Source organism: Parus major, chromosome 15 (genome assembly GCF_001522545.3).
Source record: "Parus major isolate Abel chromosome 15, Parus_major1.1, whole genome shotgun sequence".
NCBI classification, from domain to species: Eukaryota; Metazoa; Chordata; class Aves; order Passeriformes; family Paridae; genus Parus; species Parus major.
Window position 1 is genome coordinate 7,233,927 of NC_031784.1, and position 23,250 is coordinate 7,257,176.

General features: G+C 41.2%; 1 protein-coding gene across 12 annotated transcripts in view; it reads left to right on the forward strand.

Moving 5' to 3' along the window:
- ARVCF (ARVCF delta catenin family member) overlaps positions 1-23,250 on the forward strand; it is a 248,060-nt gene that overhangs the window by 165,688 nt on the left and 59,122 nt on the right. For all 12 annotated transcript variants that reach the window (XM_015643618.3, XM_015643626.3, XM_015643623.3 and 9 more), the window contains 3 exons: positions 2,600-3,207; positions 9,907-10,406; positions 18,378-18,561. In XM_015643618.3, coding sequence (XP_015499104.1) covers positions 2,600-3,207; positions 9,907-10,406; positions 18,378-18,561 — 1,292 coding nt within the window. The remainder of the gene's footprint in view (positions 1-2,599; positions 3,208-9,906; positions 10,407-18,377; positions 18,562-23,250) is intronic.

Consider the following 23,250-nt stretch of genomic DNA (forward strand, 5'->3'; position numbering starts at 1 on the left):
CTCACTGAGGGTAACTGGTAGGTCACACATTGTCTAGGAGGTGATTTTCAGTGATCTGAAATTCTGTTTTGTGGGTTTTGTGTGCATGTACCAACTGCTGGAGACAGTTGTCAAGGCTGGAAGGTTTTTGTGCTTGTACCTTGTCCTGGTTACCAATAACAAGGAGCAAATCTTGATGAAGGTGGACCTGATCCTGCAGGTAAAGGTTGATTCCTCCTTTTTTGTGCTGTTGCTGCAGCCAGACAAGGGGTATTAGGTGCTTCCTATTGTTTGATCTTAACAGCTTTAGGAAAAATGACACATGACAAACCGCAAGCATGGCAGCTCATGTCTGAGAAGCAGTGTTTGGGCTTAGATTTGTTGTATAGTGCTGAAAGAAAGAGCTTTGTGAGGTTATGCAAGGGCACTTCTTGGCATTTAGAAAGATCCTTCGTTGTTCCTTTCTGAGCATAAGTATCCATTTCTGATTCATCAAATTGCTGACGTCCTACCTAAATTTCTGTTATTCCCATAACTGGTTCCCAAATTCAAGAACACAAAGGCCCAGCACTTTGCATGCAGTTCTGCCATGGTTTTGCAAAACTCGCATATTTCAGGCCTGAGAAATGTTGTTTTTTCTGCTCTTAGAAGATGACTTATGAATATGGTACTTTGAATAAAAGTATTGTTTCTGACTTCAGTAGGAGAACACTGAGCTGTGTTGCTTTGTGTGTATCCACTTCACAAAGAGCTACTGTAAACTCTGCCAGCTCTTCTTGTCCTCTCACTGCTGAGTTTATAAAGGCTGTGACAGTGGTCACGCTGACAATTGAGCAGAAAGGAGAAGTATTGTGCACAGGTAACACGCAAAAATCCCTATTGGACTGTGTGTCATGAAATAAATGTTAAGTTTCTAGTTTCCTTTCTTCCACTTAGTAAATGTGTGCCTTGAAAATGGGAGAAAAGATCCAGAGGCATGGAAGGGGGGATAGCATCTTTCCTGATATTTACTTGCTGAGGAAATCCCTTTGCATTGAAGAGGAAAACTCTTTTCAGCTCTGGCTCAAATTAGATACAGAGGACATGTTGGTACCTGGCTTTGCTGTGTTCAGCATCGTGTTGCTGTTAATTACACCTCTGGTGGAGAGGCATTTGTGCTGCTTTCAGTCTTGTAGAGGATTTCATTACTTCATTATGTTGAAGTATCATTTGCTCACAGATGTGTCTAGGAAAAGAAATGCTGTTTGGGTGAATCTTTTTTCTGTTTGGGGCTTCTATGTGAAAACATCTGGCTAGAGGACATGTCTGGAGCCACTTCAAGAGACGTACTCTAATTATTTTGCTTTGCAGCAGCTTGGCTAATCTGTTGCCAATCTAAATGTTTAAATCAGAGGCTATAGGTCAAAATATTTATTTGGACTTAGGAGCCACAGAGCAGTCCAGGGATACATGTTGTGGTTAACATTTCCCTTGAATGTAGCATTTCATTCTGAGACTTACATAAGAAAAGTGTCATTTGCTGATGCTTATTTATGTCTATAATAGCTTAGAAACCCCAAATACCTTTTACCAATTTTGTGTTCTTCCCCTGGTGTGTGTAATGCTGTCAGGTGGGTTGAGTCTCCCTCTTATCTTTGTGGATGTGCTGTTTTGTTGCTTGGTTGGGCTGAAAAGTCAGCACTTACTTGCATTAGGGTAACTTTATATAGGCTAAAGGAACTTTATTTGGGTTAGGGCTACCAAGGATTGACTGGCATCTGCTGGACTTCCTATTCTTCCTGAAAGAGCTTTTGCTGGTCACTCTGGAAGACAGTACAGAAGTTGATGGAGCCCAGATACCAACCCAAACAGAAGGCCCTTTGCTAGTTTCTAAATATAGTGGCTTTTGTGCAACACTGTCTTGCGCAGATTACCAGACCTTTGCCACAAAGGCAGATAGTTCTTGCAAAGTTTTAAGGACTCTTTGTTCTTACCCTTCAGCAGGAAACCCTGAATGCAAGAGCCCTCTGGACATTTTCAGTTTTTGCAAATCCTGTTTTGAAATAAAATGTGATTTCTGGAAGTAAAGATAGAGTTGTAATTGTATCCAGATTTGTCTTCAGTGTTTTAAACAAGCTCATCTGGGATGTTCAGGTAGCTGCAATTGCAAAAACAATGTGGTGTTAGTGTTCATTATTGCAAATTTGTTAGTCACCAAAATAATGACAAGAACTACCTGTTGGGCTTGTGTGGTGTTTGGTGGATGTAAGAATATCTTAAAACAGAAATCAGGTGTGTTGTCCAGAATCCTGAAGCCCAAAACCTCCCTGTTTGAGATCAAGGTTTCCTAAATATTATTGCCAAATTTGAGCTCTGTCAAATTACACAGAGGTGCAAACTTGATCCAGATTAGGCAGGATCACATAACTCTACTTCTTTTCTCAAAGTGCTTTTACGAAGTGTTTTTCCACTGTTCATTGCACAAGCTAATAGGTGAGCTGATTGCTACACCAGTGTTACAGGCACGGCATAGTTTGCTTTGTGGTGCTGTCTCTCCATTTTACTCTTCCACCTCCCTGTGTGTCTCACCACATTATGCAGCAGGAGAACATTAACACATTTCCTCGCTGCTTCCTGCCAGGTTACCAAGATGGTCAAGACAGTCACCACGAGGACGGTGCGGCAGGTGCCGCTGGGGCCGGACGGGCTGCCTGCCATGGACGGCTCTTCGCCCATGGGCAGCTACACTGACTCCATCGACAGGAGGTACCTGAAGAACGGGGAGCGCTTCATCACCCCCCAGGCCTCGTCCACCCTGACCCGATCCTACAACAGCTACAACGACTCGTACCCCGAGAGCCACGAGGGCCAGTACCGCCCCTACATCGGCCACGACGGCTACGGAGACCTCTCGGACAACTACGGCAGCTTGTCCCGGGGCGTCAACTACCGGCCCCGCTACGCCTACGTGCCGGGGGGCACCTACCGGCCCGATGATGGCAGCTTCACCCTGCCCAGCAGGAGGGAGAACTACGGCCCTGTTGCCCAGCCTCAGGTGCCAGTGGGCAGCAGCGTTGACTTGAACCGCTCTCAGCCCGAGCGCTTCCAGCCGGAGCCCTATGGACTGGAAGATGACAACCGCAGCCTCGGAGTAGATGATGAAGGGTATGAACTGGATCCAGATTACTCCACTGTGAACAGGAGGACGTCTGCAGGTGTGCCAGAGAGAGGAAGACCTCACAAAGGAAGGTAAAATCAGTTTGTTTTTCACAGTGCTGTTCTGCAGCTTTTGTTTATTTGATCATGTACATTCATACTCTGTCATCTGTTACGTTCTGGAATTACTTGACAGAAAAACAGCCCATAAATGACTGCAAAATACACATGAGGTAAAGAGAGGGAGGGCTGGGGCCCAAGGACCCTATCAGTGATTCTGGGCTGCTTAGTTCAGGTTGAATTTAGAAAGAAAGATGACCTTGTACAGGAAGGCTAAGTTACTTTTTTTCCCTCTTCTTTAAAAAAGAGTTGTGAATTGTGCTGTCCCAGAGCCATCCCACACTAGCAAGGTGAAAAGAGGGATTTGTGATCTGTGAGAATCCTGACAGTTCTGGTTGTGTGCACATCTGCCAAACAAAAGCTTTGAACAGCTGGCTGGGGTTGCAGATGATCTGGTCCCTGGTGGTGAAGGAGTGCCAAGCTGTCTTGTGAGGTTAGCCCAGATCCTGTGCTAACCACACACCCTCAGCTGTCTGACCCGCTTGTGCTGAACCTCACAGATCTGAAAGACTAGATAATTTTTTTTTTCCTCCTGTGCCTATAGAAGGGGAGAAAAGAGTATCTGTGTTGCATTTAAAGTGACCCGTTGCAAATTACTTCTGCTTCAGCCTGGTTTCTGAGGAATGTTCTATTTTATGCTCTGTTTTCTGCTGTTAGTTGCTTGTGCTGTGTTCACAGCTATCTGCTCTTGCATTTGAGAAAAAACCCAACAACCCAGAGGCTGGGAAAAGAGACCTGTTACTCAGCTGAAAGTCATCTTGTACAGACCTGAAAAACTTGTAATACTTTGTTTTCCAAGGGGTGTACAAATTTTACATGTGCCTGCTTGAAGTCACATCCTCATGATTCATGTTTTGATATGGATTTAGTTCTCATTCTTTTCCTTTTAATTTAGAAAAGTTTCCAGAGATGTAAAGAGTCTGGATCCACCTGCCTCTGTGTGTAGACAGTCTTTAGACTTTACATTTCTGACCTCGGGCTTTGCTGTATCAGCAGCAGTTGTCGGTGGGATTTGTGTTGGCCTTTTTGTTCTTCTGGAGTCCTCCTACTTGGAGATGTTATGTCATTCATGGTTTTATGGCTCTCTTTTTCTTCCATGTTCTGGAAGTTCATTCCAAAGGGAGACAGAATCAGTCACTTCCAAATTGTCATTTACACTTGTGAGAAGGAAAAAAAAAAGACAAAAACCCAGCAAAAAGGTATCAAGGTGTATCTCCCAGAACACCCTTCAAGTCCTTTGTGACATCTTTGATTTTGCAGGCTTACCCAGTAGTGGAATCATGTCCCTGTTTTGTGGGGCTGAAAGAAATAGCTGCACCCAGTGAGTGCCAGAATCCTGATCAATCTGTCAGACTTGGATTAGTGCTTCCCTGAACTAAGCAAGTTTACAGTTCTTGCTTAAAGAAGTCAGGCATCAGTGCTTTTAATTTTTTATTAACATTTTGCCAACTGCTTGTGAAATGAATAATTAAATGTATTCTTAGAACCTACCCATTTGCATTTTAAAATTTGGTGTTTTTATTAAACATCCCTTTGATTTATTGTTCCTTGCAGTTTGGATAGGACCAATTCATAATTTTTCTTTTACATTTCTTTTGTTGTGAGGTTTTTTCCATATTTAATGTGATCAAGAGGCTTTGACAAATAATTAGGCTGACTGTGGCAGCAAACTTTAGCTGTTGAGAACATAAGAAGATTGTATGAGGGCCTCTTCATAAGCAGTTACTTTTTGACATTTCAAAGAAATACTTGAACAACTCAATAAACCTGCGTTTCTGATATGCTACTGATCTGCAAGAAAATAAAGACGACAAGTAGTGCTTGGCACTAGACGAGGGTAATTGCTAATTTATTATTCCTCTCTAATTTTTTATATATTTTCATTTCTGTGAAAATTATTAAATGAATGTGATTAATTGATGTCAGTTTTGATTCCAAAAAGTTTGTGTGGAGCAGGTTTAACAACAACTCTGCTGGATGCTGTTCTGTTGGACCAACTTTCAGCTTGGGCATCTTGTCCTGTCCTGAACAGAATTCCTCCACTAATGACTCACTGAGCTATTCTCTCATTTTCTTCCCAGAAGGTGCTACTTCATTAGGTAGTAGCTTAAAGGTAAAATAAGAGTCTTTACTGTCAGTTCCTGTTTTGAGAGGGCTTGAGTGGAGGTTTCTCCTCTGAATCTCTGCTAGCGAGTCTGACTCCCTGTGTGATGAGGAGGCAGCCCAGCTGTGTCTGGAGGGGTTCCTAGGCAAGGGGATTACAAGCACAGATTGTTCTTTCCAGCTCCTGCCTGCTCCATTTGATCACAGAAATAAATATCTATTTGTGCTTTTCTTCTGTCAACACCAGCCTCATTTTAAGCTACTTATATTTCATTTTAAATTGGGGGAAAATGTGTCTCCTCACAAACATCTCCAAATCCAGATAAATGCACAAAGACAAACATTCCCTCTGTTGGCTCTTCATTGCTAGTGGCTGGGCTTTCATGTTCTTCTTCATACTGAGTCTCTCATGTAAGATACATCACTTCCTGCAAGAGTACCTGGCACTTCTTGTTCTTCCCCTCAGCTTATGCTCTGGTTGGGTGTAAGTCAGGTTGCATAATACATTTGAGTTAGAGAAAAGCATTTGGGGTTTATAATACTGATTTAATGTTACTTGAGTTTACTTGTGAAGGCATTTACACATCTTTAATTGAGTATGTGCCCTTTTTACCTTCATTTCATAGGTTGCCTTTATTATACTAGGTGTTTTATTATAGTGTTTAAAAACATCTAATTTTACTGTGCGCTGGATGTTTTATATACAGTCCTTTTTTAAAGAGAGGTAGGAATTACTCACAAAACAAATCCCTACTACTATTTGAATATTTGTTATTAATTAAATTGAAATTAACACAGACAAGCTGGGAAAAAATGGCAAGTCATAGTTAATCTTACTGATTTAAATAACGTCAGTTCCGGTTTTTGTTTCCTCGGTGGTGATTTCTTCCCAGAGTGGATCACTACAGTCTGCACTAGGATGAGCATTCCTGGGACTTCTTTTTTCCCCAAGAGCTCTGGAGCAGCTATTGCCACTGCTACTATTCCAGACTACACAGGATATAAATTTTTAATGGTGAATAAGTCAACAACAAAACAGTTTTCTACTGTTAAATTCTCTATTCCAGAAGCCTGATTTAAGACACTGAGACTGTATTTGGTCACTTCACGGTCCAAATTATTATTACCAGGAAATGAGCCAGATTTTAGATACCTTTACCAGTGAGTCTGTCTGCTGTTTATAGACAGTGAGAGTACTGGTAACACCACACATCAGTCTCATTCTTCTTCTGATGCTTTTTTTTTAGTTCAGAATAAAAGGCTTGTAATTGTAGATAAACTTTCAGTTAGCAGTTGTGGCCCAGGTTCATTCATTCCAGGTGTATATAGGCAACATTAGGAAATTGTCTAGTTTGGGGCAGGAGTTTATGGACATGCCTGGGCAGATGAGGGTGAGGCAAGCAATGTGATCAGTTTGAAAAATCTTTGGGTTTTTTCTCTCTTCCTTAGTGTGAATTCAGTTTGATAATATTCTGGGGTCAGAAGGTGATGAATGGCAGAGTTTGAAGTGGCAGGAGGCAACCTGAGCCAGCTCATCCATTGGCAGTTCTTAGGTGTTTCCAGTTAAGGGGATTTTGGTGTTTTCACCATATGGCCCATAGCTCAGGCTTGTCTCAGCAGAGGATTCACTCCAGTTTTGAATCCTCTTGTGTATCCTATCAGGGAACAGAGCCTGGCAAAAGCAGAATCTCATTCTGCAAAGTCTTTACGTCTCCTCTTCAATGTTTGGCACAAAGTTTCCTACTGAAATCCCAAGCCTTTCTGGTCTTTTATCCAAAGCAGACACCAGCTGCAAACTGTAATGAATGTAACACTTGTAGAAGTTGTTGAGGATTAAATGTTTAAATCCTTCACCTGTTTACTCAAATGTGCCTATGTTGAAGCCATAAGGAAGATGATAAATCCACAGGCTCTCTCCCAGTTTTTAACTATGCTAGAATGTGTTTTGATCAATTCCCTGAGACAGGTGATTAGTGAGACCCATGGCATCCTAAAAACTCGGCTGCCTTGCTACAGACAGACGGAAGGCAAGATGTTTGCAGTCAGCAACTCTGGCATGGCACCAGAGCTCTTCAGTCCTGAGAGTAAAGAGCTCTTGGTCTCCTGAGAGCAGTATCTGCTGAAGCTCTTGTTAGTACTGTTCTGTATTGAGTGGCTTTTCCTTCCCAGCCTAGCTGCTCCAATGATATATGGAAGTGAAAAATCACATTTGACCCACACCACTGTGACACAGAGGATTTTTTTCACTCTCCCAGTATGTAAATATGTTGGTGACCACGGTGTGTTTAATGCCCTGACAGATGCTTGCTTTTGATTTCCTCACTCTGCTAGTCTGTTAAAGGAGAGGTGATGAGGCTTGTGGCACTTCTGCCTTGCTCTGCCTGAACTCCTTCTGCTCCTTTGCAGATGACTTGTTTTGGTAAACTGCTTCCCCTGTTTGTTTTTTTTATCTTCCCTCAGCTTGATCACTGTATTTAGTCATGTGAATCTGAAGTGGTGGGATACTTGCCATGTACAGCTCCTAGCTTGACACAGGATCTGAGTTGCTACGTAATGATTTGGGGTCTTCAAGGGTCAAATGTGCCACTGTTTACTTTGCTGCCAGGTACAGTCATTGAGTTATGTCACTGCTGCATTAGCAGTGGCTCTCAACACTGTTTTGTCCTCAGAGCAATGTTGGATCTGGCCTGTGTGGGCTTATTCCAGCAGTTGTGGGTTTTTGTTTTCACCCTCTTCTCTACCGATACTTGAGAGATGCTGTCTTGTTTTATAGCAGGGTTGTGATCTTACTTAATTTTTCTTTTTCTTTGTTAATGATTAAGTCTTGACTTTGGGTATTTTCACTCATATTTAGTAAGTAGTGATAGTAATATTTTTCTAAAAAGTGTTGTTGGTACAAGACTTGTAGTAGTACTCTTTTGTTGTGACAGTGTTGCAATTTAAAGACCTAACTCTGAAGTTTTCTTTTGACAAATGCGAGGAAACCAAGGAGCTTTGTGTGGCAAAGGGAAGAGGATACAAAATGAGGAAGATAGGCCCATCTGTGTGATTCTATTTGAAAGGCTTTGTGGAGATAAAGCAAACAAACTGCATCCCAAGACAGTAATTATCTTTGTGTACTTGCACGGATGAGAAGGAGATAGAAACTTAATTGTGCAGGTGTAATTGAGGTGATGCACAGTTATCTTGTGGGCAGCTCACAGGACAGACGTTCTGAATTGTGAGTTACCAAGTCAAGCAAGGAACAGCTGTGCAATTATTAAAATTCATCTTCTGCTGCTTTTATGAAGTGAAAAGGAATTTAACATGAGGATGAGTTTGAGAAATGAGATTTTGTTGTAGTTTTAATGCTGGTGATCACAAATTTGCATTTGTAAAAGCAGAATTTTGAGAAGTAGCTAAGGGGTTTTGTTATTCCTTCTGCCCTGTGTGCATTGACAGAAGTAAATCGTTTCAGTGTTGTTGCTTTCTGCTTGGAGTGATGGAAACAGCTTTGTTCTGTAACAGAAAACACGACTGTCCAGATAGTGTAAATTACAGTGTAGAGCAACTGCTGAATTATACATATACAAATAACTGCATCAATAAAAGGATTTCTTCAGATTCATTCTGAATTTTGGATACTTGCCCATTTTTATCCTTTCATTCAGTTTATGGTTTAGAACAGCAATTAAAGCAGTATACAGTCAGGAGAGATGCTTTTAACATTAAAAGCATTAATTGTACAAGACTAAGTTCAGTCTCCACCTCCTATTGCTCTTCTCCCCAGAGCCCAGTTTAATTATCAGTCCCTTTGGGATGACAGCAAGCTCCATTTTCTTCCTGACTTCTAATAGTCTATGCTTCAGCATGACATTAGAAATGGTTCAATAACATCACTCAGTGTTTCAGATGAAAGATTTTAAGAAACGTTTTGTAGCAATTAAAACCACTGGCTTGACTGAGCTAACTGCAATACTGAGACAGTAGCAAGCCTGTCAAGGAAAAATCTGTAAAGCAAAAGGCTGCTGCTGCTGGTTTGGAAAAATACATATATAAGAGGATGTTTTATGGCAATATCGATTAAGAGTAGTGTTTAGAGTACACTTGTGTGTACTCAACAACATGGAAATGTAGTGGAACTTGTCAGACTTGCTGAAATGTATCTGTGGTCTCTGCCCAGGCCTTGAATGACTTCAATTAGAGTTTTGGTTTGTTGCAGAAGTAGCAGCATTAATGAAGATCAGTGTTTCCTACTAAATGTAATCCAGCTCTGTTGTAATTGCTTTGCTAAGTGACCGAAATGAAAGCAGTCTGTTTGATGGCTTGCAGTTCCTGTCATCATTTCATTGCTAGCCAAACAAACAATGTGCTGGAGTCCCAGCACTGCTGAGAACTCAACTATGGTTAATTTTCAAGTTACTACAAATAAACTATTGGAAACTCTAAATATGTTTCCCCAGTGATGTTTGTGATATTAAAATGTTTGCTCATGGCCGAAATCTGCGTATTGACTCAGAGTTACTGAATGTTTAAACGTGATTTTTTTTTCCCCCCCCTTCTTTGTCTTGGGATGGTTGCTTGTCACAGGGGCTACGATGACCCCATCGAGACAGAGATGGTTGAAGAGAGGATCCCGTACCTGCACGGCGGCTACGCGGCGCCGCTGGCCCAGCCGGAGCGGGGCAGCATGGCCAGCATTGACCGGCTGGGGAAGCGCTCGCCGTCCATCGACAGCATCCGCAAGGACCCGCGCTGGAGGGACCCCGACCTGCCCGAGGTCATCGCCATGCTCAGCCACCCCATCGACCCCGTCAAGTCCAACGCCGCGGCCTATCTGCAGCACCTGTGCTATGAGAACGACAAAATCAAAAAGGATGTGAGGCACCTCAAAGGGATCCCGATCCTGGTGGGCCTGCTGGATCATCCAAAGCCTGAGGTCCATCGTAAGGCCTGCGGGGCTCTCAGAAACATCTCCTATGGGAAGGATAATGAAAACAAAGTGGCGATAAAGAACTGTGATGGGATCCCTGCATTGATCAGGCTGTTGCGAAAAACAAACGACATGGAAGTCAGAGAGCTAATTACAGGTCAGTGTCTGATTTTGTTAATGGATTAGTCTTTAGAACAGACCTTCCAGCTTCAGGAGCAAGAATTTCTGGAGATTAGAGCATTGAACAAGACTTGAGATCACTGGGTGCAGCTGTTCTGTAGTGCACCATGTTTGTGGGGTGAGAACCTGACATGTGCCCATCAGGAGGGGATTGAGATCACCTCTGTGTGTGTGTGGTTCACTTAGGATTCTCTGGCTGCTCAGGGATGTTGCTGCTCCTTGGGGGTTGCATGCAGTTGCATGTGCTTGGCTTACTAAAGCTTAAATGAGTTACAGCAGCTTCATTGACAGGTAATTTGTAGTGCACGTGCCCTCAGTGTGTTGTAATCAGGAGGTAAGATATGCTGAGCTAAATCTTTCCTTGTTACTCTCTTATAAAACAATCCTGCTGCCATGTCCCCACTCCCTCATATTTAGAGAACAGTCAGTCTCATCAGGAGCACTTCCAGCCTGGTGCTGAGGACTCTGAGGCTGTATATAAAGTTGCAGCACTTCTGGGCTGGAAAATTCAGGTTTTAGGGAGCATAGGGTCTGCACTTGCTACTCTGGACGTGGATTTTTTTGTTGCAAAAGCAGGAAAAGGGAGAATTGCATTTAAGGTTACTGAGTTTGTGCACACTTTGCAGGGAGTTTTCAAACACTTACAGCTCCATTATTTAACCTGTTTTATTTGAACATAGTCTTGGACATCATCCAAAAAGAGCAATAAAATATATGCCAAGTTTCAAAGTTCAGCCATTAAATGGAAAAGGGTGGAAAAGTATGTCAGCTCTAAAAGTAAGGAGAAAGATATTGTTCTTCAGTCTCCCATTAATCATGAGGAGTGAAATGGATTTCCCTTTCTCTTCTCAGAAGCCGCAGGGGATGTTTGGATGGAGATCAGGGTAATTCCAATGAATTTCTGTGCCAGAATAGAGTCTTCCAGTAACCTTTGTGAGGATGAAAATGGGTCCAGGGCTGAAACTGTTTTGCTGCCTTATCAATGTTGCTTTGTGCAGGTAGACCCTGTTGTAAACACTGATTAAGCCATTAGAGGTAAACATCTTAATTCTGTAATTTCCTCAAAAATTATAGTAGCTCTCTTTAAGTTTTTACTGGTAATCATAATTCTCTGAGATGAAGAGTGGCCTTGGGTGTTCCATCTGTTCTTCCACAGCCATTACAGGCTATTTAGCAAACTAGGTCTAAATATACAGTGTTGAAACTAGGAAGGATATTTTTCCAGCCTTCTTCCAGTGAGCTGGCAAAGGAGAGAGCTGTCTGACTTTTCAGAGAACCTCTGAGTAGCACATGCTTTGAGAGCTGTCTGTGCTCTGCCTCAATATGGAAACTGCAGGTGGTATTTATATTCCATTTGTTGCACTCATTTAATATGATGGCAGACCTATTTTTTTTTTTTTTTTAATAAAGAATATCTGTTTATCTAGTGTTCTAGTTTAATCAAAACTCATTTCTGGAGTGCTAAGAAGCAATAAATTTATTTCCTTAGATTCAAGAAAGGAGAAGCTGGTCTATAATTTACTCTGAAGGAATATCATTATAGTGCTAAGTGGTAATCAGTCACTTCTGAGATGGCAAAAGCAAACTGGATGTTTTTCCTTTTCACTGTAAATGGCGATTGCTTTGATTTCACATTGATTAATTAGCTTTAGAGTTCAAATGCATTTTATTTGGCAGTAGTTTTTGCCAATTAAAAGTAGTGTTTTTATTCCACCTTGGCTTTTGTTATTTAGAGCTCTTTATTTCCCCTTACTGAAAAACACCAGGAATAACCAGGGCATTAACCTAAACAGATGTCCTGTAACAGATGATGTGCATTTAATCTCCACATAACCAGGAATAATTTCTTTCCCCTACTGAAATGATATCACCAGATCCGGTGTGAGACATTCAAGCATCAGCACAGAAAAGAAGAATATTCCAGCAATGCCTCTGTGGCTGCTGCTGCTGTACTTGGAGTCCGTGTTCAAAGCTCTGGCTGATAATGTGGAATTGTCCATTCGTAAAATGAGCTCCAGAAGTCAGCAGAGAGAAACAAGAGCCAGCTTGAAGTGCAGAGGGAGCATTCAGGCAGGGCTGCTACAAAAGGACTGTGTTCTGCAGCCTCAGAAATTCAGATCACAATTCCAATGTTCTCCTGGTAGCAATTGCAACTTCCTATCTGGGTGCTTTTCCCTAGTGATAAACCAAAGCCTACCTTTGGCATGAAAGTTTTTCTGTGTATCTGGAGGGAAGTGTCTGGGGACTTCATCAGCAATGCATTAGGAAAAAGAAAAAGGAGAAAGAAGAAAATACAACAGCATACAGGATTTGTGTGTTTATTTCTTTCAACAGGCTCCAAATTCAAGTTTGGTATGACACATTGATTTTTCTACAGTTTAATCTTTCTTTAACTCAATGCTGGCTGCTTTTCAAAAGCTCAGTAGTAATCACCAGCTGGTCATCCCAGCTAAGGACAAATGATAAAATAATCCTGCTTTCCAAAGAGATTTAATTTAAAGAAGTTGTAAAAATTCAGTTATCTGAATTCAAGAGTGGTTCCAGGCTTGAAGTTTTATTTCTCTGGCTGTGGAACACTGCCTTCCTGCAGGACAGAAGATACCTGTGTGCATACAGTAGGACACCCTGTTTGGAGCAGGGCTTTCTGGGAAGAGAGACCATCGTTTTTGTCTAGTGTGAGTCACTCCTTGGCTTTGGTACAGCTCCATGGCTTCTCTTTTGCATGGTGATCTGGTCACTGCATTAATGGAGTGGGGAAAAAGCCACACCAGTGAGTTAAAAACACCCAAGATGTGGATGCAGCATTGAGGGAGAAATCAGATGTGTGGCATTAGTGCTGAATGAATGAGTCTGGATGTCCTGGGAGTGCATTCCCTTGAGCATTTCCCAGGATACATGTTTGGAGAAGACAAGTTAGACAACTCTTTTGAGACAGCTCTTTAAATTTTGGAAGCAGACAGCATGTACTGATACACCACTGCTGCCAGATTAAGCCACTCAGTAGATTATTTTCTTACAGATAGCACTGGTTTTAGCAGAAGTGGAAAAACTTTTGGGTTAGTGCCATCTCTTTTTTACCCGGTGTTCTGGACATATCTGCAAATGGCACTAACCATGATGTCACTTGAGGTCAGAGATCTGTGAAGTGTGAGAAAACTGTCTTCTAAATTCAAAGATACATTCATAAAATACCACAGATCTAACTTCTCTTTTTAAAATGTGGAGTTACAAAATGTTTCCTAGCTACTGCACTGAGAAAAGCTTGATTCAAGTGTTAGTGTCCATAAGTAAATCATGAGTAGAGTTGTGTTGAGAAATACTCCATAAAATTCTTCCTTTATTTCTTGCTAGGCTTGTAGCTGTACTGCTTTACTCTCAGTGGATCATTTTCTTGAGAAAAAGAGAGAAATGAGGATTAAGCTGATAAGGAATTAAATCTGCTCTGATTGGGGAAGCTACAAAAATTTTATCTTGAGTGATAAGGTTTTTGTGGAGGAAATGTTCCCATCAGATATGCAAGCCCAAAATTCTATTACATTCTTTGAGAAGCAATCAGAAGTTGGTAGCTTTAATGAATAATTTTGTTCTTTGTGAGAACGTTGGAGTAATTTTGTTGTTTAATGACATTGCACTGATTTGAAGTGGTGCAGGACATAATTTTTCTGCTGCCAAATTGGTTATAATTGAAAAATGATTGACCTTCAAAATGCTCTGCAGATGAAATATTTTGATCTAATGCTCGAATAGCAACTTGCAGATAAATCAGCTGGCTCAGACCTCCCAGCTCCTGGGCACTGATGTGTGCTGAGGTCCTGTCAGCTGCTCAGACCTGGACTCCTCTTTGAAATGCCCTGCTGTCTTCAGCTTGCTGATCTCAGATGAGATTTCTCCTTCCATTTTCTTTTTTCTGTTCCAAGGCATCTCAGAAGAAGATCTTTGTTCATGGTGGGTTCTGTCACACACTAGCTCATGCTGAGGTTCTCAACCACTACTGAAAGGGGCACAGCTCTAATCTTTAGGGCTTTGATACAAACAAGTCTATCAAGCAAATGCCCCCTGGACCAACAGGCAACAAAAATTCCTCAGGGAATATATTGCAGAGTGTTTATTTTTGCAAGTGATAAACTATCTGGTATGGACCCAGAAAAGGAATGAAACAACTTCTCGTTTCTTGATGATGTTGGATTTTTTGGAAATAAAAGCTTGTGGTTATTTCCCTTCCCTACCTAATACGTTGAAAAATCAGGGCTGATGGTTGAAGTTAGAAATACGTAAGTGCATTGCTCATAGTATTTATTAATAAAATACAGATTGGCAATGATCATGTTCATCTTCTGAAGAGCAATACTTCATCTTTTTCTAGTCTAAATCTCATTCAGTCTGTGGTCATAAAGTTCAAGGCTTGTACTGAAAGTGCATGGAAAATTTAGATAACTTCATTCACCTTGTGCTGCTGTGTTAGTGACATGATTTCTCCTGAGTGCTGTTCATTTGCATTTATTAGAGTTTTAAAAACAGCGTTTCCAGCTTGTTATTGAAGCACTAGTGTGTTAATGCTAATAGTAAAAGAGAATGATATTTAAAGATGGATGTCAAATTTACAGCAATTTTTTTCCCTCTGATTTTTTCTTGTACTGCTAAATGTTACAGTTGGATCTGAATTTGTTCTCTTTAGGGTTCTGTGGCTGTCACTGTCAGTGACTTTTCCATAGAATTTGTTTTCTCTAGAGCAGAAAGGATGCTGGGATTTAGAGCTCTTTGTTTCATAATTTTGAATAATAAAAACGTAGTGTCATTGTGTTTATTTTCTATATCCTTTCTTGTGAAATATTTTCCCCATGAAGTCAGTGTTCAACCTGAAGTTTTTTCCTCTGTCTTTGGAACCACAGGACTCCCTCACCTCTGTTTATCTTGTGCTACATTTCTTTTAAGTGCTTTGCATTTTCCCTTGCTAAATGCTGTTCAATAGAGGGATTCATTCAGGTTTCCTTATGCAGTCATCAGGGAGAATATTACAAATTTAAGTGCTTTGACCTTTCGAATAATTTGAGGAGTTTGCACAAATTTCTTTTAAGAGTAAGGCTGTCCTTTATTCTTCTTCAGTTCATTGTTTTGTAGGAAAAATTTTAGAGATGGGAGGTAGATGAGAAATTGAAAGCTTCTAAAATGCTGGGGGGAGGGAGTTTTGTCAAAAAGGGTGGAGGAAAGGTGTGGTGTATAACTTCTGCTCCCTTTGTCTGGTCACTCTGGTCTCTCTGTGGTGGTCACTCACTGAGATTTACAGTCAAATTGTGTTTGCCCTAAATAGTTCATTGCATGCATCACAGCAGCCCCTTAATAAAAACTCTGTGTAGGTAGAGGAGCTGCTTCTGTAGGGGCAGGGGGTTCTCTTGGTCAGGGTGGGGTTACAGCATTAAAGCTGATTTGTGTGGTAGATGGGCAGGTCAAGTGCTGCCATCCAGCTGGAACACGGTTGAATCCACAATTGCATTTATTTAGTCTCTTAAAATAACCTCCAGTGAATGAGAATATAGGAAGAGTTTGAAGATGAGGATTCTGTTTTACATGCTCTAGTTGAAGGTATTGAAGTCTATACACAAATCTCTAAATCTTAAAACAAGCAAAAGGTTTGAGCATTGGAAAACTTTCGTATAGTCTGTAATATTAGAGGTCATGAAAATTTTATACGTATTTTTTAATTATATATCTGCCTTATTCTTCTTAAGCAGTAAAATTTGCCTCTCTAGTTTGCTCTAGAGATAATAGATTAGGTCACTGCTCCAGGAAAGGGGAAGGAGCAGACTCTCAGGGGCACAAGTAGCATGTACGTTCAGGAAAGAGCTTTTCAAATTCAGATTTCAAAAGGGCTGTGAGATTTTAAAGCTTAGCCCTTCCCCATCTCAGCAGTATTCCTGGATGAAATATTTTGCAGTTTCAGAAGAACAGGATCCTTAGTAACCCTGTAGTGTGTTCCTTGGCTGATGCCATCTTCTCCAAATCGTGGGGTTTTGACTGCTGAAAATCCCCACCCTGTTCTCCATTTCTGGTCCTGAGAGGGAACCTCCAGAACCAGGGTACTCAGCACCTACTGTTCTCCATTTGAATCTGGGTTTCCTCCAGAGATGATTATCCTGTATCATTTCCAGGGATTCATTCAGTGCTGGCTGTTCAGACGTAGAATTTGAATTGTCAAGTCCTGAGCCAGCCATGCATTTAGGGATTTAATTATACTTACTATTTTCATATGAGTGAGTCTGACATGCTTAAAAAATTGGTGTACAGTAACTGAAGCAAAACAGTCTAGTAAAGTATTTAAAATTAACAGGGTAGCATATATGTCCATTTTTTAGTCTTACAACTATTGACTTGCGTTTGGTTTTTGTATGTTGTATATTTTTTGAGCCAGTTTGAGATCTAAATTTGGATAAGAAAATGGGGTCAGCTATCCCTTTCTGCTGAGTTTTGCTTCTTTTCTTATTCTTCAACATTTGTTGTTCTGCAGTCACAAACACTCCTTTATTGTAGTAGGTACAAATATAAGGTTCATCTTTTACCTACACAGTCTTGTTTGTAAGCTAAAATTAGTCTATAAAAATCTCATACAGTGTCTGTGTGTGGCAGGAGCAGTAGGCAAAAAAGGTATTACTTTTGAATTACTTCAGAAAAAAGACTACAAGAAATATGATGTTCATTCTGTTGTCTGCCTCAGCGTTTCTTTATTAATACATTATTCTATGTCCAGTCACTGCTAGGCTCCTGCAGGTCCCCATGGTCAGGCTGTACCATGTGGTCATAGATCCAAAGCATTTTCCCAGTCACCTTTAAAGCTTGAAAATTGTAGGTTTTAAAACTTGGGGAGATTGAAAGGGGCTGAAACAAAAGGTTGCACTTCAGTTGTTCGATTGCATTTTTTAGACGTATGTACAGTGAGGTGGGGATTTGCAGTCTGCACTGTAATCTGCACAAGTTCATACTCGTAGTAACACAGGGAACCTCAGGTTGATATTTGATCTGTTCAGGAAAGTTTCCTTGTGTGTTTTGGGGAATCTGGGTTTTCTGTTTGGCCTGTCTGAAATTTTGCTAGAACTCACACATTTCCTTGGAGACCAAAAGCGTGTGTCTGGCTCCCTCCAAGTGTTGTTACTGACAGTTCTCAGATGGTACCGGGCTGGGTCTATGCAGAAATTCTCTCTGAAGTGAGTGTTCTGTTTTAGTCCTACTCTGATGAGTAATAGCTGTCAGGACACTGATACAGGTCTGCTGGGAGGCTGTATCACTTATCTAACACTCGGGATTTTGCAGCTATAAAGCTGTTGTTCTGTTATTCTGTTTTGATGTTTGACTTCTGTCTGCTTTGGCTCATAATTGAGGCAGAAATGAAAAGACAGTGGAGTTCTGGTTTCCATCTTCTTCAAGGAATCATATGCTTGTGGCACCAGGAGATTTGAACGCAGATATTGCTTGTGACAGGAAAATGTGAAAATAAAATAGAGAGGAGACTTCAATGAAATATTATCTTGTGCAGAAGATAAGCGTAAGATCAGTGATCCTCCAGAAATTCATCTCTCCCAGGACTTGCTCAATATACTTTGCTTCACTGGATAAATTTTTACTTTTTGAGGTATAGTTAGACTTGAAAGTGTAACATAGTTTGTATACAGAAGAAAAGTCCTATTAAATGCCAATAGTACATCACTTTTATGTACTCTGTGTAGAGCTTGATGAGTTCAACAATATCCATGTCTTGATACAAGTTCTTCCCTGCTTTGTTGAAGAAGCTGTGGGATTTTCCCTAAGCTAGTTCTGGTCCACCTCATCAAGTTGCTTTGCCTTCTTGTTTAGTTTTATGATTTAACCTTCAAGCACTTCTCCGTGATTCCTGTGATTCTATTTATCCTACAGATTTAATATGGTTGTTATACTTCGGTTATTTAATAATCCCCTGCAGGCACTCTGTGGAATTTATCCTCCTACGAACCCCTGAAGATGGTCATCATCAACCATGGTCTGCAGACGCTGACCAATGAGGTGATCATCCCCCACTCGGGCTGGGAGAGCGAGCCCAACGAGGACTCGAAGCCGCGCGACGCCGAGTGGACAACGGTCTTCAAGAACACCTCTGGCTGCCTGCGGTAAGGCACAGCTGTGGATTGGTTTTCCCACAATTTCTTGGTTTTTTTAGTGAAGAATTTGAGCTGCTGACTGTTTAGGATTCTAAGTATTCCTTCTAAAATTCCTTGGAAAGGAGCCTTTTCTGGTTTCATACTGTGTTAGCAATTCTGAGAGCACCTTGTGAGCAGGACAGTCCCTGCTAAAACCTAGAGTCAGGAGGAGTCCTAAAGCAGTCTGGAAAACCTCAAGTACCAATGTTCCCTAAACAGAGTGGGTCTAATTTTGCTTTTTGTTTGAGAAAAAATAGTTATGCTCTCTTTAAATTTTTCAGCTTTGTGATGAAGTCAGTTGGTTTGAATAAAACAAATAAGGATTTGGTATTATACCTTTTGTTGCTCATAAATTTACTCCTGCTGTCAGATTTCTGCTGAAGAATGCATCTTCAGAAGGTAGTTCATTTCTGTTTCTTGGGCTTGTGGTCTCTAAATTGCAATAACTATTCCCCCAAATAACTTCAAAAATGAAGAAAGTAATGAAAAGTGTTCTGAAAGGGCCCATTACTGAAATTATTTGCAGTCCCACTGGAAGCTGAGGTCCTTTAAGCATACTCCAGGCATCACAGTGTTTTACTTACTAGTGTCTCATTTCTAAGGGTGTTCTGCAAGAGGAAATTAGTCATGGTGAGGGAATAAAAGGATTATCTCAATGAATATGAGATTCTCCAGTAAGTATAGACAATAAATTGGTCATTAGTAGACTAGCCTAATCCACATCAAATTGTATTAGTATGTGGATCCACTCAAACTTCTGTATTCCAGGGTATCTCTTGGTTTATTCATCAGCTGGGTTTGGGTTTTTGTGTTTATTTGTTGGGCTTTTTTTATTTTAAAGTAAGGCACTGATTTTACAGGAAACTCAAAAGCTTGTGCCCTTTTGGACATTGTATTCATAAAGCCTACAAAGAAGGGTGAGGAACAGTACTGAGTTGTCAGAGAATTTAGACTTCTGGTATTTCAAAGTGGTCCTCATGCACCCTGAAATGCATCAGGTCAGCACCCAGTGAATGGTGTCTGCTTCTGCTGTTGAAGGGGGAAATGTCTTTCAGTCTTTTCATCTCTGGTCACTGCTCTCATAGCCAGGAGGGACTTTGTGCTTCCTGGTGGAAAATTTGAAGCTTCCATCAGATGTGTGGCAAGGTGATCTCATGCTTCACTGAGGCTGCCTAAAGTAGATGGGGATGTGAAAGCAGGGAAAGGTAATCTGGAAAAGGTAATCTGTCCATGTCTCTTGCTGGGAGACACTACCTCTTGCACAGGAGCTGGGGAGGGCTGCCCTGCTGTCTCCCCTTTTTGTGCAGTGAGGTGAGTGAAAGCAGGAACGAGACAAGAGCAGGTGAGTGCTTCCTGTTCCCCTGTCAGGGATATTACACACACCTTTTGTAGAGCACTTTCTAGGATCTAGGGGTCTAAATGGACATATCAAAAGTAATTAACATTAAAACTGTTGGAAATTATTTTGTGTTGTGTGTTGAAATCCTCTGCAGCTCATCTTTAAAAGCAGCAGCAAGATGTGATAGTTAACACCAACAGAGAATAAATTGTTGCAGCCATCTGTCTGACAGACATCAGTGTTTAAAAACCCCTTTGCCTACGCTTCTCTCGTTGACACAGTAGCTGGTCCTAGAAATTCAATCTTCCACGAATGGAGCTTATTGCAGACTGCAAACTGTTCACCAGTTTGATATTTAATTGGGAGGTTAGGCCTCTTGATGATGTGCCAGCCTCCCTTTGTTGTGTTTGAAAGTGAGCCTCAGGTGTGAGCTGCGTTGCGTCCCAAAATAACTGGAACAATCTGTGAGCTTCTGAGGTTTCAGATGTCCTTGCAGTTCAGGTATCTAAGCAGAAGATAGGCATTGTGCATGCAGGATGGCATTAGTTTCAGTATCATTTTTTCAGTTAATGAAGTTTATCAACAGATGTGGGTGAGTTTGTTTCAAACTCAGTGATTCACAGCATGAACTGCCGGTTAATTATTACTTGATTTTTTTTTAACACTGCTTACTCATCTTTATTTTGTTCTTAATCTAGGTTTATCCTTTGATAATGTGGAGCCATGAAAACATTCATTTCAAAATAATTAAAAACAAGTAATTAAAAAAACCCCACACTACAATTATATACCTTCACTTCTTCAATTCCTGGTCCATCTCATTTTCCTTTCCAGTCTTACCCATTTTCCCCCTGTGTAACTTGTGTCTCCCTCTCCTCACTCTGGGGGTTCAGGCACTGGTGTGTGTGCAGGTCTGAGTAGGTCAGGGTGAGCTGATACCTGATACCAGGTATCCTACCTAGGCACCTTTGCCCAGTGGCCCAGGGTGGATGAAGAGCTGCATTAACAGCAGGGATAGTGTGGTGTGGCAGGCACCTGTGGGATGGAAGGGTGCTTCAGCTGCAGGGTCAGTAATTGGGGCCAATACCTGAGCAAAGATCTGTAGCTGCACCAGGGCTGGGAATTCACTTAAAAGATAAGTGCCATGATCCATGCACTCTGCCCTTGGCTGGAGCTGAGGTGGCTTACTGGCTTTTTGTAGCCCTGATTTACCCACTTGGTGAAGTAACAAAATTCCCTCCGCAATGCTGGATACTGATTTTTGGATACTGGTTTGTGTGGCCACAGGACTTGTACCCAAAAATGGACCTGCTCTTTATCTGTGTCTGATATGGAAAAACATGGGACCTGATAATTTACAAACTGGAAGTCAGAGAAGCTGCTCACAGTTTATCTTCAAGAAATCTGCTTTGCCGTGTGATTTTATTCTGGGTTTACCTGGGACACTCAGTGGTGTCCATTCCAGGTTACTGTAGCTGACTACAAACACCCAGAGCCAGTGGGAATCCAAGGAGGAAGAGGCCACTGGTGCAGGTCTATACTGACTGTTGTTTATTTAAAGGGCTCCTTCTAAAGTCAAGCCCTCTCCTGTGACTGTGCCCATTGTAGGGATGTTTTGAATCCTGGTATCATGTGCAGCATAGCTGGTGGGTTCTGTGTGCCATCTCACTCTGCACTTCACCTGCCAAAACCTCTGTTCATAGAAATGTTTGGGGGAATCCCTTGTTCCCCTTTGGAACTTGGCAGCACAGCCAATTTGCAAAGTATGATCTGATAATTAAACTTATTGGCTGCTCTTTTGTTATCTTGCCCACTGAAGTTTTCAGAATCTAGTGCAGGTGATGATAATTTTGACTCCATTCTTATCCTGAGATCAGGAAAAAGATGCTTCCTCTTACCTTGCTGTGTTTCTAAGGGCAGATGCAATGTGATGAATAGATCTGCAATATCCATAATCACTTTACTGCTCCAAATGGTCATGAGCCTTCTGTGGGATGCTGCCTTGGGTGTCATTTTATAAAACAGGATTATTCTTATATTGAAGCTGATAAAAGAAATGTGTGGTAGAAATCTGGAAAGGAACAGTAAAAATCAAAGCAAAGTGGATTTTTGGTTATGAAGCAGTAAGACTGGGGAGGAAGTAAGGAAGTTTGCTTACTATAGGAGAATCATTAAGTATGCACAGATGTTCCTCCATCTCATTTACAATACTAGTTTTATGTCTTCATATTGTATTTTATTCTTTTAAGTATGTGGAGAATGTCTCTTCTAGTTACTGCTTTTTTAATTTTTTAATTTTTTTTAATTTTTTTTTCAACCCCTTATAAATCCCTACTGGTATTTGCAATCCAGAAGCATTTGTCTTCAAATTGCACTTCAGGTGAAATAATGGAATGATTTAGTGCATCTTCATGAGGCTATTTCATGATCCTTCCTACAGCTTTTACCTGGACATTGAGGTACTTTAGGAGAAGAGTATGAGTTGAGCTCTTGTGGGAAAGATGGATCTGTGGTTCCTGAACACCCAGGCAGTACAGAGACCTTCCCTGGGTCCCCTGGTTTCTCCTAAGGTGCTTCCCTGCTTTGGAGGGAAGTTGCTGCATCTGTGGATCAGAGGACTGTTGCAGTCACATCATCTTGTTAGTTTTCTGTGGAGATACCTACCATGATTCCTAGTTATCTGGAAGCAGCAAGAATTTTAATGGTTTAAAAATTAAATTCATTCTGGGCTTAATTGCTGTTTTCTGCCTAATTACTTTAAATTCTCTCTTGGATTTTTTCACTTATAAGAGGACAGAGTAGAACTTAGTTCCTAAATTGCCAACTTTCTAGCCTGATTCCTGTGCTAAACTGACCTGCTGTCAACAAATGTTAAATGAATTAATTTGCATAGCAAACAGATGCAAAGTGCTCCTTTTTCCAGGAGTACCATCTGTAGTTGTAGCATTTCTTGTCAGTTCTCCAAGTACACAGAAATTCGTATTCACAAATACCCTCAGGGTTCAGAGCCCTGGCCAAGGTGTATGAACACAAACAAACTGCACCCACCTGACTTCCCCTAAAAACACGCATTCTTCAGCTGGAGATTGTACACAACAGCTTGTCCAACATCAGCCCTTCAAAAGGAAAGGGATAACCTGGTGGCTGCAGCTGTACCAGGAGGCTTGAGAAGTGTGGATTTATTTGCTGTTAGGTTACTGCACGGACGTAATTACAGGCAAAATTAATGGTATAAACCTTTCTGTGGCTTAATTTTTAATAGCCTTGTCTCCTTCTGGCTTTGTTGAGGTTCAGGCTGCTTAAGTGCCTTAAGGGAATCT